The 16467-nt window shown below is 46.6% G+C and overlaps 1 protein-coding gene across 4 annotated transcripts in view; it reads right to left on the bottom strand.

Annotated features, from left to right (window-relative positions):
• The window catches only part of ELMOD3 (ELMO domain containing 3), a 33559-nt gene that overhangs the window by 3135 nt on the left and 13957 nt on the right, over positions 1-16467 (bottom strand). For all 4 annotated transcript variants that reach the window (XM_027555557.1, XM_027555558.1, XM_027555559.1 and 1 more), the window contains 3 exons: positions 15293-15416; positions 14967-15089; positions 9850-9980 (listed from right to left, as the gene is read on the bottom strand). In XM_027555557.1, coding sequence (XP_027411358.1) covers positions 9850-9980; positions 14967-15089; positions 15293-15416 — 378 coding nt within the window. The remainder of the gene's footprint in view (positions 1-9849; positions 9981-14966; positions 15090-15292; positions 15417-16467) is intronic.

A 16467-nucleotide genomic window follows, 5' to 3' on the forward strand; every position in this document is an offset into this window, starting at 1 on the left:
AACCATACAGTCCAGTATAACAGCAAATAGCCACATGAAGCTACTGAAATATCAATTAGTTGAAAATTAAGTAAAATTAAAAATTCAACTCCTTAGTCAAAGTAGCCAGATTTCAAGTGCTCAACAGCCACACATGTTTAGGAGCTGCTACACTGGACAGTGCAGACAGAATGTGTCCTTCACTGCAGAAAGTTCTGGGGGACACACTGAACTGTAGAGGGTCATCTGGCTCCACAAGAATTTTTCTCAGGGTCTTCCATGACACCTGGATTCCAGACCTTGGCCTGGCCATCTGTGAGCTGTGTGTCCCCAGGAAGGCCATCGAAACTCCATGAGACTCAGCTCTCTCTTCTCTCAAAACCAAAAAGGAAATGAACATTGAGTGCTGGGGCTTCCCTGAAGGCTTAGTGGTAAAGAATCTGCCAGCCAGTGCAGGGGACAGGGGTTCCATCCCTGATCTGGGAAGATCCCACATGCTATGTAGCAACTAAGTCTGAGCAGCACAAATACTAAGCATGCACTCTAGAGCCTGGGAGCCACACCTACTGAAGCCCGTGTGCCTAGAGCCCATGCTCCACAAGAGTGTGTGTGCTTAGTCCCTCAGTGGTGTCCTACTCTGTGACTCCATGCACTATAGCCCACCAGGCTCTTCTGTTCATGGATTCTCCACACAACAATACTGGAGTGGATTATCATTTCCTTCTCCAGAGGATCTTCCTGACCCAGGGATCGAACCTGGGTCTCTTACATTGCAGGTAGATTCTTCATCATCTGAGCCACTAGGGAAGCCCCACAGCAAGAAGCCAGCACACCGCCACTAGAGAGTAGCCCCTACTTGTGGCAACTAGAGAAAAGCGCTCGTGGCTATGAAGACCCAGCACAGCCCAAAATAAGCAATAACAACAACAAAAAAATAAAATACATTGAGTGCTACGCAGAAAGTAGTGAACAAAGCAGACCTGTGGCTGCCCTCCTTAGAAAAGCATGCTTCGAAGGCTGGCATCTGGGAACCCGGATTTTGAGAAGGCTCCCACCACTCCCCCAGGCTGACTCACTGTACCTAATCTGTCTGTGCAAACCACATGGTTTATGCTGAACACCTGCTTTCCATCCGATTCTGGAATTCTGGTACATGCCACACAGATGGTGGGCTTCCCAGGTGGCGCTAGTGGTAAAGAACCCACCTGCCAGTATAGGAGACATAAAAGATTCGGGTTTGATCCCTGGGTTGGAAAGATCCCCTGGAGGAGGAAATGGCTACCCACTCCAGTATTCTTGCCTAGAGAATCCCATGGACACAGGAGCCTGGTAGGCTATTGTTCATGGGGTCACAAAGAGTCAGATGTGACTGAAGCAACTTAACACACACACACACACACACACATACACACACACAGATGGTGCCTGCATGACCAGCCCCCAGTAGAAACCTCAGATACTGAATCACTAGTGAGGATCTGAGACGTAACAGGCAGGAAGGCCACAGGTCTCCAAATGGAGGAAATAGCCTGCAAGTGTCAGCATTTTTTCTCTCTCTCTTAAGCGGCAGGAGGAAACAAACTTTAAGTGTCAGATTTTTTTCCCTTCTCTATACAAAATTAAAAGGAGGTTTCTATTAAAATTCTGTGTTGCCATGACGACACCTGGTTCCACCTGAACTTTTCTCAAACCTTGAGCTAACCAATGCATTTTTCTTATGGAAATGTTTTTCTTAAGCTACGTTAATGAACTATGTATTTACCCTAGACTGTCTTTCTTCAGATCAGTTCCACTTAAGACTCAGAACCCATAAGGGTTCAAATAACCAGTATGCCATTGTTCTCCTAATTTATGTTAATGAAACTATATATTAACCTGGAAACCTGCCTTTCTTCAAGATGAACTGAAGATTGATCAAGATCAATTCATCTTCAAGATCAAGATCAATTTCTTCTTCATGTCTTCTTCATGTCAATGGCCCAGGATCACTCACCTTGTGCCAGTGTTATTGCAAAATGCATGTTGTGGGTGACGAGCCTAGTGCCACTCTAAGTTTTGAGATATTTCCTTTCTCTAATTAACAGCTTGCTGATACGTATATAACATACTGCTAAAGGTTAGCAGAGGGGCGCTCTTTCTGCCCCCTTCTGATGTCTATGTCAGAAACTTTCTCTATGTCTTTTATACTTTAATAAAACTTTACTACACAAAAGCTCTGAGTGATCAAGCCTCGTCACTGGCCCAGGATTGAATTCCTCTCCTTTGGAGGCTAAGAATCCCAGCATCTTTCACGGCTCAGCAACAACCTTTCAGACCCTAGTTGGCAACATTCAACGTGTTGGCCAATTTGATGCTGCTGGAAGTCCGTGCATTCCATGTGCCCACACAGGGAGGGGAAGCTCCTGGAAGCCTGTGTCTGGTGTCCGATGGATTTTGTCCACACACTTCTTCCCTCTGCTGATCTTGCTTTTGCTGCAGTTAATCACAGCTGAGAGAACAACTATAGGCCAAATCCTGAGAGTCCTCTCAGTAAACCGATGAACCTGGCAGTAGTCCTGGGGACCCCGATGCGAGGGCCATGCTGGGTGGAGTCCATTTGTTAACCATTACACAAACTCTCTGAGACAGCTTTTATGATCCACAGGCTACATTTTCCACTAGCCCACAACCTGCCTCGCAGAGCTGCTCTGAGGAGTCATTTAGATCACATAAGCAAAATGCTAAGGGCAGTACTGGCCTGAGGAGGTGCTAACAAATGTTCGTAACCATCCATAGCTGAGGTCAGCAGAGGTGCATCTGTATGTTCCAGGTACTGACTACTTAATTACCACAATACTTGTGTAGTATCATGCCTTCCCTTGATTTCTTTCAGTCTAAAAATAAATATGGCAACAAGAACATGTAGCAACATAATTAACAGGATCTGAATTTAGCATTCATTCACTCTTGGGAACATTCTTTTGTTTTTCAAAGTACTTTATTTTATACAGTATCTTTTTTTTTTTTCCTGGCTGTGTGGCTTGTGGGACCTTAGTTCCCCGACTAGGGTTTGAACACAGCCCCCACCCCACCCCCACAGGGAAAGCACTAGCCCTAACCACTGGACACCAGGGAATTCCCTCGGGAACATTCTTACAAAAACGTACTTACTAAAAAGCCATGAAAAACTGGGATTCAGAGCAAAATGTCTCCTTTCCTTCAGCAGTTCCCTTGGACCTGAAAAGTGTGGCTTTGAGCTAAAACATTACACTGAGGTGGTGTTTTGGGAACTGACTAAAAGAACAGCAGGGGGAATCAGAGTCTTCTGAGTCTTCATTTGAAATTTCATTTCTCTTTATGACTCACCTCTGAACCCCGAAGCAGGAAGACCAAATCCACATCAGTTGGTTTTTTTTTGGCAGCTGCTGCCAACACAGCGCCACCCCCTGGAGATTCCAGTTCAGCAGTTCCGTGGCGGGAGGGGCCTGGGCACCTGCATTCCCTCAGGTGACTGAGAGCTGGGCTGCTGAGATCCCCACTGTGAGGAGCACACTGCTGGGCGAGCTGTCAGGAGACGGGGGTCCTCACGCCAGCTTCACCACTTCCTAACTGTCCCACTTTGTGTAGACACATTTCACCTCTCTGATTCTCACGTTCCTTCACTGGGAAATGAAGATTTCCAAGGATCATCTCTGCCCAACCTCTTGCAGGCTCATCATGTTGATGGAATAAAATAACAGATGGAAATGGCATGGAAGATGACACCAGTTGCTGACTGTGAGTAACTATTGTGGTGAGCTGCTTCTCTGCCTGCCAGCAATCAGCCCGATGTACCCTGCATCTCGCCATCTGAACTGCAGCACTCCCTCCTCAGGACAGCATGGATCACACGCTTCCACGGAGTCCCAGGGTCCCCCAGCATTTGTAGTGTCTGGCCAATTCCTCTTTAGCAGGATGTATCACAGGTACCTGAAGCCTCAGCTCTCTCCTTAGGGAACTATGCTATGCTCAGTTGCTTCAGTCATGTCCAACTCTTTGTGACTCTATGGACTGTAGCCTGCCAGGCTCCTCTGTCCATGGGATTCTACACGCAAGAATACTGGAGTGGGCTGCCATTTGCCCCTCCAGGGGAATCTTCCTGACCTAGGGACCAAACCCACGTCTCTTTAAGTCTCCTGTTTTGGGATTTCCCTGGTGGCCCAGTGGGTAAGACTCTGCACTCCCAAAGCAGGGGACCCAAGTTTGATTCTTGGTCAGGGAACTAGATCCCACATGCCTCAACTAAGAGTTTGCATGCCACAACTAAGACCTCATGCAGCCAATTAAAGAACACATAAATATTTTTTAAAAAAGTCTCCTGTATTGGCAGGCAGGTTCTTTACTCCTAGCACCACCTTGTGGCTAACTGTATTTGGCCTTAAGGTCAGTTCTTCCAAAATTGAATGTCAAGCCCTTAAACTAATGCACTTTCTTTCCCCCCAAAAATTTACCAGCTGTAGTTTCAGCCTCTGAATTAGGTCTCTGGTTTTCTTTACTCTTGGCAGTCAAAGGTCTATCAAAAGTCAGTTCAAAGTTAGGACTGGCTGCCGGCAAGGCTGTGTCCCCGAGCTGCTACTGTGGCTGCCTGTGTGCCTCCTGGAAAACTGTTATTTTCAAGATTCATAAGGGCTTGAAGTGAAGTTTTAAGACACTGAAGGACTTAAGAGTTCAAAGAACTATAAAGGTGGAAGGGACCTTAGGATCATTTAGGCCAAATCTCTTATTTCATAAAAGATCAAACTGATACCCAGAGAGGGTAAGTGCATTTGTGCTAAGTCATTCAGTCGTGTCTGACTCTGTGCGACCTTATGGACTGTAGCCTGCTAGGCTCCTCTGTCCATGGGATTCTCCGGGCAAGAACTGGAGTTGGGTGCCGTGCCCTTCTCTAGGGGATCTTCCAGACCAAGTGATTGAACCCGAGTCTCTTACATCTCCTACATTGGCAGGTGGGTTCTTTACCACTAGCGCCACCCAGGAAGCCCATAGGTGACTTGCCTCAAATCACAGCTAAGTAATCATACCACAGGTGGAACTAGGATCTAGATTCCTGACCCCTACACTTGCCCTCTTATTATTTTAAGCTGCTGTTCCTTTTCTTGTCTGGCATGCATATTGTGGAGTAAATATAAATTCACTATAAATTGCACAAAGGCCAGCGGGCAAAGGGATGACGAACAGGTTAGTCAAAGTGGTCAGGCTGGTCCGTACCTAGATGGAGTACCAGGGCTTCCTCTCTCATCCTGCTCTTCCCTCAGCCTAGCATGTTCTTCCCTTGGATATCCAGGGACCTGCCCCCTTCACCTCAGTCAAGCCTGTCCTTGAAAACAAACGAGGGGTGCTGAACTGGCAATAACCCTCTACCCCGACCTCCCTGTTTCTGCAGGAAGGTCTTACAGGAGAGCCTTAATACCCCACCAGAAGGGAGGCACTGAGCTCCAAGATGATTTCTAGGAAATACTCATGAACTGCGGGACCTTGGGCAAGCCGTTTTCCCTCTCTGGGTCTCTCTCCACTGCCTCTACAACAAGAAGCTAGTCCATTATTGCTAAGCTACCCCTCAGCCTTCGGGACACCTTTCCTAATTGTTTTTCATTTTTGGCTGTGCTGGTTGCTGGGCACGAGCCTTCCCTAGATGTGGCGAGCAGGGGCTACTCTCTAGTTGCGGCGCACAGGCTTCTCACTGTGGTGGCTTCTCTTGTGGAGCACGGGCTCGAGAGCTCAGGCTTTAGTAGTTGCAGTGCATGGGCCTAGCTGCTCCGTGGCTTATGGGATCTTCCCAGACCAGGGACTGAACCCATGTCCCCTGCACTGGCAGGCAGATTCTTAACCACTGGACCACCAAGGAAGTTCTAGAACTCTTAAGATGAAGTAGCGTCGCTGCAGGAGATTGCACTGTTTCATAAGCTAACTGATCTGGTTCTTAAACTTGACCCAGACATTACCTTCCTGCATCGTGAAGACCACAGAACATACCCACATTTTCAACTTGTGGGTCCTGATCTACCTCAGAACCAGATCCTCATGAAGTACCCTCTTGCCTCCTCCAGTGTCTCCTGGAAGAGACGGGCGAATGTGAAGTCATCAGATGTAATGAGTGTTTTTTTCTCAAAAGATAACAGAGATATTCAGTGAACATCAGAAATGAGAAAACTGCCCACGTGATAGGAAATGTGTGATTATTTGTTTTTGTAGCCCAGGTGGCGCTAAATGTAAAGAACCCACCTGCCAATGCAGGAGACATAAGAGATAAGGGTTTGATCCCTGGGTCAGGAAGATCCCCTGCAGGAGGAAACGGCAAACCACTCTAGTATCCTTGCCTAGAGAATCCCATGGACAGAGGAGCCTGGCAGGCTACCATCCATGAGGCCGTAAAGAGTCAGACACAACTGAGTGACTAAACACACACAAGAAGTTTTAGATTCAAATGGATCTACTTTACTTTACAGTGGCTGTATATATAAGTGCATGACGTGTGTCTGTGCATGCTCGTGCAAGTACAGATACAGTTTTGAAAACACAGTTATGTATTACATATGTATATATTATCCAAAAGATGTATATAAAAATGTATTTTTACTCATGGAAATCAAAAATTACTATGATAACTAACACTCCTTGAGTGACTAATGTGCTTAGCACTTTACACAGGGTTGGAATTATTTTATACAGGGTTGGAATTATTTTCTCATGTTACAAAGGAAGAAGCTGAGGTTCTGAGAATTAAGTAATAATGACCAACACCATGGTTACTGGAGCAGTCTGCAGCACAGGCCGGCCTGCCCAGGCTCTAAGACACAGTGATCTGATGAAAATGCTGCAAGTCTCACCTCTGGTTACTCATTCTCAGGTCCTCTCTCTCAAGTAGCATTACACCCCACTTCCTGTTCTCTGTGAAGTGCACTGGCGGCTGGGCGGGTCCACTTACCCCTGGCGACCATTCCTATTAGAGCCGAGGGAATCAGTGACACATACATATCTCCTAAGCTCTGGCCGCTGAGAGGGCCTAGAAGCAGGGAGATCGTAATGGCAGTGGGAACACCAGCATTCAGATCTTGGTTTTCAGATCGCATTCTCCAACGAAAGAACAAAAGCTCCGTGGAGAAGTGTTTGGTTTCAGGGCTGGGAATCACACAGAGAAAATAAAACATGAGCGAGGGTGTCTTCTCGGATCTAGAAAGTGCTCAAAAAAGGACAGGGCATGTTCAAAGGGCACAGGTACCAACCTGAAAGAGCTCTTAAAGTGGGCATGGCTGGAGCAACAAAATACATAATACATAATGATAGTACTGGATTATAACCTATAGATAAAATAAATATCTGATATAAAAAGTACCTGAATAAATAAATAGCACAGATGCCTCTTTCTTATAGAAGAATTCCAACTAACAAACGTAAGGGGAATGAGGGAAACAGAAAATCACCATTAGAACCAAGTCTGAGGAAAAACAGGGTATTTATATAGTTTCAAGCTATCATCCTCCAAGACAGTGATTAATTATGGTGGCTTAAACGGTAAAGAATCCGCCTGCAATGCAGAAGACCCAGGTTCAATCCCTGGGTTGGGAAGATCCCTTGGAGAAGGGACCTTCTACCCACTCTAGTACTCTTGCCTGGAGAATCCCATGCACAGAGAAGCCTGGTGGGCTATGGTCCATGGAGTTGCAAAGAGTTGGACACAGCTGAGTGACTAACACGTTCACATTCAAAGTATATTCCCCCACGAGCAATTATTTACAAAGGGAAAAATAGTGACTTTACAGAGGAGAGGCCTGGCTGCTACCACCTTAACCACGTGCTCCGGGTTAACCTCACCAGTAGTAAGACACACTGACGCGGGTGCTCCTGACGTGAGGGCTGTCACTTCCGTAGGGTTCTTGCCCAAAATGCATAACTTCAATCTAAAATTCATATGGCAAATGGAACCCCCGCCCCACACTTGCTCTTTTCCATTTCAGTTGGTACCACTCTGGTTTTGCAGCTGCTCAAGCTAAAAAGCACCATTGACTCCTCTCTTTTTCTTACACCTGCATCCAATCCATTCAAAAATATGCTGGGTGTATTCTCTAAGATTCTATACCCAGGATCTGATTACTTCCTACTTCCTCTGAAAAATACTCTGGACCAAACCACCATCACCTCTAGCTTGACTGTGAAAGTCCTCACGGGAGACCACTCTCAACCCACTGGCTGGCAGGATGCATTAAAGAATGTAAGTTGGACCGTCACTCCAGGCTGTTCAAAACCCTCATTTGACTCAGAGTAAAAGCGAACGTCCTCATCACAGTCTATCAGGTTCGACACCATCTGGTCCCTGTTACCCCATCACCTCCTTCCCACTGTCCTGGCAGCTCCTTCTGGCCTCCTGCCATTCCCTCCCATGCCAGACACACTCCTTCCTGGAACCTCTGCTCTCGATGCTTCCTTTGCATGGAATGTTCTTCCTCTAAATACCAGCTTGGCTAACATCCATCCCCCCAGCTTCAAGGCATGGTTTAACTCTCACCCTCTCATGAGAGCTATCCTAATATCCCATGAAAACTGTAATCCTAGGACTTCCCTGGTGGTCCAATGGTTAAGAATCTGCCTCCAACGCAGGGGACGGAAGTGGGTTTGATCCCTGGTTGGGGAACTAAGGTCCCACATGTTGCAGGGCAACAAAGCCCAAGTGCTGCAACTAGAGAGCCTGCAAGCTGCAACTACCGAGGCTGCGCCGCAACCAGAGAAAGCCCCCATGCTGCAGTTGAGGACTCAGTGCAGCCAAAAACCCCAAACAAAAAACCACCGTAATCCACCCATGTTCTCCCAACCAGAGAAAGCCCCCATGCTGCAGTGAGGACTCAGTGCAGCCAAAAACCCCAAACAAAAAAACCACCGTAATCCACCCATGTTCTCCCAACTAGAGAAAGCCCCCATGCTGCAGTGAGGACTCAGTGCAGCCAAAAACCCCAAACAAAAAACCACCGTAATCCACCCATGTTCTCCAACCAGAGAAAGCCCCCATGCTGCAATGAGGACTCAGTGCAGCCAAAAAACCCCAAAACAAAAAACCACTGTAATCCACTCATGTTCTCCCAACCTTGCCTACTTAGCACTTAACATACCCTATTATTTATTTATGTATTAGACTTACTGTCTCGTTCTCCCTGCTAGATGGATCTCATTGATGCATCCCAAGCACCAAGAACAATTACTAGCACAGGGAATGCTGAATAAATATCTGTTTAGTCAATGAATGAATTCCAGGCCCCATGAATCTGGGATAGACGAATGGCAGGAAACAGGTCAAGTTTGTTGTCTAAAATCGGGGGACTACCACCTTTACTACAAGGGAAAACCCTGAAGAGAGGCCTGGATAGAACCTGAGGGCTATAGGAGCCACTCCTGAGCTTTCGTAAGCTCATATGTGTCACCCAGCCCTGGGAGGCAAAACCTTTCCTCTGGGCACGTGAAGGCTGAATGCGCCCTCCCCCAGGGCCAGGAGAACACACCAGAGTTGGGAGGGCAGCACGATGAAACACTGACACCAGGGTTGTGTCCTGTGCTTGTGCACATTACCGCACTGAACTTCCCCAACTACACGGCTGAAGTTTCCATGAGCTCCTCTCTATGGATGCAGAAACCAGGGCTCTGAGCAGCTGATGCGCTGGCTTGAGACACACACTAATGAGTGGCGGAGCTCGGGCTCCAGCCAGGTCAGGGGAATGCGGGTGCCCATGCCTGCTTGCCTCAGCTGTCCTGAGGGCCATCAGCAACTGGAGATCTACCCGAGAAGCTGTCCCCCTACTCAGGACAGCCCTGTGCCCAGGTCCTAGCCCTGCAGCCTTCTCTGCTGGCTTCTCACCAAAGCCCCACCTGGATATGATGACGAGACAGGCGGAGAATCTCCCGGGCCATTAGCAAAGTCTTTGAGTCCATCACCAGGTACAGGAGATGCAGGAGGGCAAGGAAGCCTGCTCCTCTGAGGTCTGTGGCTGGATTTGTTCCTAAGACAAAAACCAAGAGAAAACTGAGGGAGTTTAATGAAACCCTTGGACAGCAAGGAGATCAAACCAGACAATCCTAAAGGAAATCAACCCTGAATATTCATTGGAAGGACTGAAGCTGAAGCTGAAGCTCCAGTATTTTGGCCACCTGATGCGAAGAGTCGCCTCATTGGAAAAGACCCCGACGTTGGGAAAGACTGAAGATAAAAGGAGAACTCTGGGATGACAGAGGATAAGATGGTTGGATGGCATCACCGACTCAATGGACATGAACTTGGGCAAACCTGGGAGATAGTGAAGGACAGGGAAGCCTGGTGTGCTACAGTCCATGGGGTCCCAAAGACTTCGACATAACTGAGTGACTGAACAACAATAACAGTGAAATCCCTGCTCCCTGAGTCAATGACCTTGATCACAGCCCAGGTGGAGAATCTAGACTTCCTCTAACTGACTGCAATGAGGTGGCCCTCAGCTCTGCCAGGGCAGTCAGAGATGCAGGGGACGGACTTTTATCCTTCCCTGGTGCCAAGGAGCCCACCTCTCTCTATGGGATGTCAGGGGAGGTGACATGTAACAGCAGTGAGGCACCCCTGCCCCTCCCAGCCAGTGGTACTAGTGGAGGCTCAGTGGGATACTTGGATTTCTATCCCCACCTGGCAATAATGAGGTGATATCACCTGTCTCCCACAGCCCAGCGTCAGAGGAGGCCTGCTACAATAGAAGATTTAAAGAAGATCCACAGTGTCATTATATCCTACCCCAAATGTCTAGGACAAAATTAAAAAATCACTCATTACACCAAGAACTAGGGAAATCTCAAGTTGAATGACAAAAGACAATTAATAGACAGCAACATTGCTGGGGGAAGGGATAGAGTTTGGGATGGTCATGTACACACTGCTATGGATAATCAAACGGGACTTAGTGTATACCACAGGGAACTCTGCTCAGTGTTATGTGGCAGCCTGGATGGGAGGGGAGTTTGGGGGAGAATGGATACGCATATATGTATGACTAAGTCCCTTTGCTGTTCATCTGAAACTATCACAACATTGTTAATTGGCTATACCCCAATACAAAATAAAAGGCTGCACAGCAAGGGGGAATCAAGATTACAGTCAGAATGAAGGCTGCGGCTATTTGGCTGGGCCCAGTGTAGTCAGTCATGTCCAACTCTTTAGGACTCCACGGACTACACAGTCCATGGAATTCTCCAGGCCAGAATACTGCAATGGGTAGCTGTTCCCTTCTCCAGGGGATCTTTCCAAACCTGTGATTGATTCCAGGTCTCCGGCATTTCGGGTGGATTCTTTACCAGCTGAGCCACCAGGGAAGCCCAAGAATACTGGAGTGGGTTGCCTATCCCTTCTCCAGTGGATCTTCCCAACCTAGGAGTCGAACCAGGGTCTCCTGCATTGCAGGCAGATTCTTTACCAGCTGAGCTACCAGGGAGGCTAGTAAAGTAATGCTCAAAATTCTCCAAGCCAGGCTTCACCAATATGTGAACCGTGAACTTCCAGATGTTCAAGATGGTTTTAGAAAAGGCAGAGGAACCAGAGATCAAATTGCCAACATCCGATGGATCATCAAAAAAGCAAGAGAGTTCAAGAAAAATATATATTTCTGCTTTATTGACTATGCCAAAGCCTTTGACTGTATGGATCACAAAAAACTCTGGAAAATTCTGAAGGAGATGGGAATACCAGACCACCTGACCTGCCTCTTGAGAAACCTGTATGCAGGTCAGGAAGCAACAGTTAGAAATGGACATGGAACAACAGATTGGTTCCAAACAGGAAAAGGAGTACGTCAAGGCTGTATATTGTCACCCTGCTTATTAACTTATATGCAGAGTACATCATGACAAACACTGGGCTGGAAGAAGCACAAGCTGGAATCGAGACTGCCGGGAGAAATATCAATAACCTCAGATATGCAGATGACACCACCCTTATGGCAGAAAGTGAAGAAGAACTAAAGAGCCTCTTGATGAAAGTGAAAGAGGAGAGTGAAAAGGTTGGCTTAAAGTTCAACATTCTGAAAACTAAGATCATGGCATCCGGTCCCATCATTTCATGGCAAATAGGTGGGGAAACAGTGGAAACAGTGGCTGACTTTATTTTGGGGGGCTCCAAAATCACTGCAGATGGTGACTGAAGCCATGAAATTAAAAGACGCTTACTCCTTGGAAGAAAACTTACTCCTTGGAAGGAAACTTATGACCAACCTAGATAGCATATTAAAAAGCAGAGACATTACTTTGTCAACAAAGGTATGTCTAGTCAAGGCTATGGTTTTTCCAATAGTCATGTATGGATGTGAGAGTTGGACTATAAAGAAAGCTGAGTGCTGAAGATTTGATGCTTTTGAACTGTGGTGTTGGAGAAGGCTCTTGAGTGTCCCTTGGACTGCAAGGAGATCCAACCAGTCCATCCTAAGGGAGATCAGTCCTGGGTGTTCATTGGAAAGACTGATATTGAAGCTGAAACTCCAATACTTTGGCCACCTGATGCAAAGGGCTGACTCTTTTGAAAAGACCCTGATGCTGGGAAAGATTGAGGGCAGGAGGAGAAAGAGACGACAGAGGATGAGATGGTTGGATGGCATCACCGACTCAATGGACATGAGTTTGGGTAAACTCCGGAACTTGGTGATGGATAGGGAGGCCTGGTGTGCTGCAGTTCATGGGGTCTCAAAGAGTCAGACATGACTGAACAACTGAACTGAATTGAATGTAGTCAGAAAAATCCTTAAACGTGTGACAGGGAGGTAGAAACACAGCATCAGGAAGAAGGATGCGAGGACAGATTCAGCTCTGAGAGATGCTGTGTTCCTGGCTTTGAAGGAGGAGGAATGTGGGAGGCCTCTAGAAGGTGCAAAAGGCAAGGAAATAGATTCTCTCCTGGAGAGTCTAAAAAGGAATACAGCCCTGCTGTGACCTTGATCTTGCCTCAGAGAGACTGTGTCAGACTTCTCAACTACAGAACTAGAAGGTGGTAAATCTGTGGGTCTTTTTTCTTTTTGGGCTGTACTGCACAGCATGTGGGACCCATCCAGGGATCATATCTGTGGCCCCTGCATTGGAAGCACAGAGCCTTAACTGCTGAGCTGCCAGGGAAGTCCCTTGTACTGTTTTTTTTTATTTTATTTTATTTTTCCTTGTATTGTTTTAAACCACTAAATTTGTGGTCATTTTCTGCAGCAACAATAGAAACCTACAAATGCCTTTTATACAAATGCCTTTGATAAAGGTCTCAGTAAAGAAATATCAGATATAAAGAACCAAACAGAAACTTTAGGACCGAAAACTATAATAACTAAAATTAAAAACTCATTGGGTGGGCTCAACAGCTGAATAGAGACAACAGAGGAAAGAACCAGTGAACTTGAAGACGGAACAATATAAACAGCCCACTCTGAACAACAGAGAGAAAAAACAAAACAGAATGAACAGCGCCTTGGAGACCTCTGGGCTATACAGCTGCTGCTGCTATACAGATATCCCCTTAAAATGAACAGAGCCTCCGGGACTAAGAGGAACAGTAACAGAAGATCTAGCACCCGTGGGGTCGGAATTATACAAGAAAGGAGAAAGAGAAGGGCTGAAAAAAGTACTCAAAGCAATAATGGCTGATAATTTACCAAATTTGGCCAAAGACATAAACCTACAGATCCAAGAAACTGAGCAAAACCCTAATAGGATAAACCCAAAGAAATCTCCACTAAGACATACGATAGTCACACTCCTACAAACAAAAGAAAAAAAGTGAGCAAAAAAGACCTTGAAAGTAGAGAGACAAACCACTCCTCATCTACCAAGAAACAATAATTCAAGTGCCAGCAGAATTCTCATCAGAAGCTATGGAAGCCAAAAGGAAGCAGCCTATTTATTTTCAAGGGATGAAAGAAAAGATCTGTCAACCTGGAATTCTATATTCAGAGAAATCATCCTTCAGGAGTAAAGGGGAAATCGAGACATTTTCAGATGAAGGAAGGCTAAGAGGATTTATGCTGGCTGACCTACTTTAGAAAGTGGCTAAAGGAAGTTCCTGAAACAGAAGGAAGTGAAAAAAGAAGGAATCTTAGAAGATCAGAAAGGAAGAAAGAATAAGGGATAGAGTAAACATATGGGTAAATACAACAGAATTTCCTTTTCCTCTTGAGTTATTTAAATTAATGGTTGAAAGAAAAATCATAACACTGATGTGACTCTCCATGTCCAAGTCAATTATATTATAGATGAGGGACGGTAAAGGGACTTAAACACACTGTCAAAACCAACAGAGCACAAATAAATTTTGAGCATATAAAGTTTCCTTTTCAAATCAAGATGTTTTCCTGTTTTATATAAATGTAATTTTATATATGGTTTAGGAAAAAAATGGACAATTCAAAAACAGGTGAAATAATTTTGTTTCACTCAAGAAGTGAAATAATGTAAAACACAATTTTCATTAACACTAAAAGAAAAGAGCAAAAAGAAAACACTAGAGGACTTCCCTGGTGGTCCAGTGGCTGACTCCAAGCTCCCAATGCAGGGGGCCTGGCTTGGAACCCTGGTCAGGGAACAAGATTCCATATACCACAGCTCAAAGTTCCTGTGTGTTACACGGAAGACTGAAGATTCCACGTGCTGCAACTAAGAATCTGAGCGACTAAATTAATTAATTAATTAAAAAAAAAAAACCACTGGATTCTAAATCATATCACTCCCATGCTTTCCATTCCACTAAGAGTACACGTTTTACACTGGCCTGCAAGGCCCCGAGTGAACAATTCTTGTCCACTTCTGCCACTGTTTTTTCTCAAAAAAGAGTTACACACATTTCACTTCAGGGCCTTTGCATTAGCTGTCCCCTCTTCCTGGAATGCTTTGCCCCAGATATCCCGTCTCATGGTGCTGGCGTAACAGGAAGAGGACTATCTGGGTTCTCATGCTAGTCTTGGAATAAGGAGTCAGGGAGATGAACCATTTCTCTCTCTTACCCTGAAAGCCCAGATCTTCCCAGTGGTCTCCGTGGAGGGCACAGTCAAACTTGGAGCCAGTCAGCTTCTTATAGATGGTCTGCAGGACTCGGCCATGCATGGGGTCTTGGCTATCCAGGCCACCTGCCCCCAAACACATGCATGCTCTGCTGAATTGGCCCTCAGGGAAGGACTGAGTGCTTCCCAGAGAACGCACAGCCAAGACAGACCCGGCCTGGACGCCCACACCTGGCCCTCCCCACAACATGGTGAATGCAAGAGCCTCGGTTTAGTCTCAGTCACAGGATGGACAAACCGTTCTCTCTGCTTTGCAGCCGTGCACTCACACTGAGCGATGGTCAAGACCAAGTCCCTTTCTTCACGGAGGCCCTGGTGGAGCTTCGGAGGCCCGAAGAGGTAGTGCCGGAGGGCAGCAAGCCCGGTCCTTCGGATGGTGGGCTGGATTCTTTTCTGGGGAGAAAGGTGCAGGAGTGGGCAGAGTGCTGAGTTCACTTGCTTTCATGAACTTACCATGAGGATCAATCAGTACAGGACTGGTCTTGTAGAAACGAATAGTTCCCAACTAACTGGCTGGCCTCTGAGCCAGGGAAACAGGGCAGAAGCTGTGAAGCATCTGCTATTAATAAATCTCCAAGGGACTTCCCTGGCGGTTCAGTGGTTAGAACTTCACCTTCCGTTGCAGGGGGTGTGGGTCCTGGTTGGGGTGTTTGAGCCCTAGTTGGACAGCTAAGATCCCACATGCCTCCAAGCCAAAAAACCGAAACATAAAACAGAAGCAATACTGTAACAAATTCAATAAAGATTAAAAAAAAAAAAAATCTCCAGGGACAGGTTCTTCCAGCTCTCAGGTTCTTTGTAACCAGAAAGAGATGTCCCTAAGCCCAGATCTAATCAGCCTGTATTTAGCCTATATCAGTCAGTATTTAGCCTCTGGGCTTTTCCAGAAATGGCTCTGTCACTGACTTCCAAGGAAGCTAGAGGGGACTGGCCATGGGGACTGGCATCTGATAGACAGACAGACACACAGATGCCAGGCCAGGTCTCCCAGCAGGGCTGCTTCCACCCTTTGTTATGTCTGTGTTTGTCTCTCTCTGTAAAAGACATACAGTCTAACAGCCCTCTCAACTTCCAGGATAAGACAGTCGGTGAGAAGGGGAGTCTAGGGCACTTTCTTGGAGCTGGATACCCCTGAGGGGTAGCTGGCACCTTCTGTCCACACCACAGCAGCACTGGCTACACCAGCTCCTGCTGATGCCTTCGTGTTCAGAGCCACTGCTGCAGGGCTTAGGATACTCCGATTTCAGCAGGTTCCGGCCCTCTGGGATCAGTCTGATTCCTATCTTCAGCCTCTCTCTTCGAGCCAGGCTTTGGTTGAACATTTGAATTCACAGTCCTCTAAACTTACCACCCGGAGAAGGCAATGGCACCTGACTCTGGTACTCTTGCCTGGAAAATCCCATGGACGGAGGAGCCTGGTGGGCTGCAGTTCATGGGGTCGCTA

The sequence above is a fragment of the Bos indicus x Bos taurus genome, chromosome 11, assembly GCF_003369695.1.
Source record: "Bos indicus x Bos taurus breed Angus x Brahman F1 hybrid chromosome 11, Bos_hybrid_MaternalHap_v2.0, whole genome shotgun sequence".
Classification (NCBI taxonomy): Eukaryota; Metazoa; Chordata; class Mammalia; order Artiodactyla; family Bovidae; genus Bos; species Bos indicus x Bos taurus.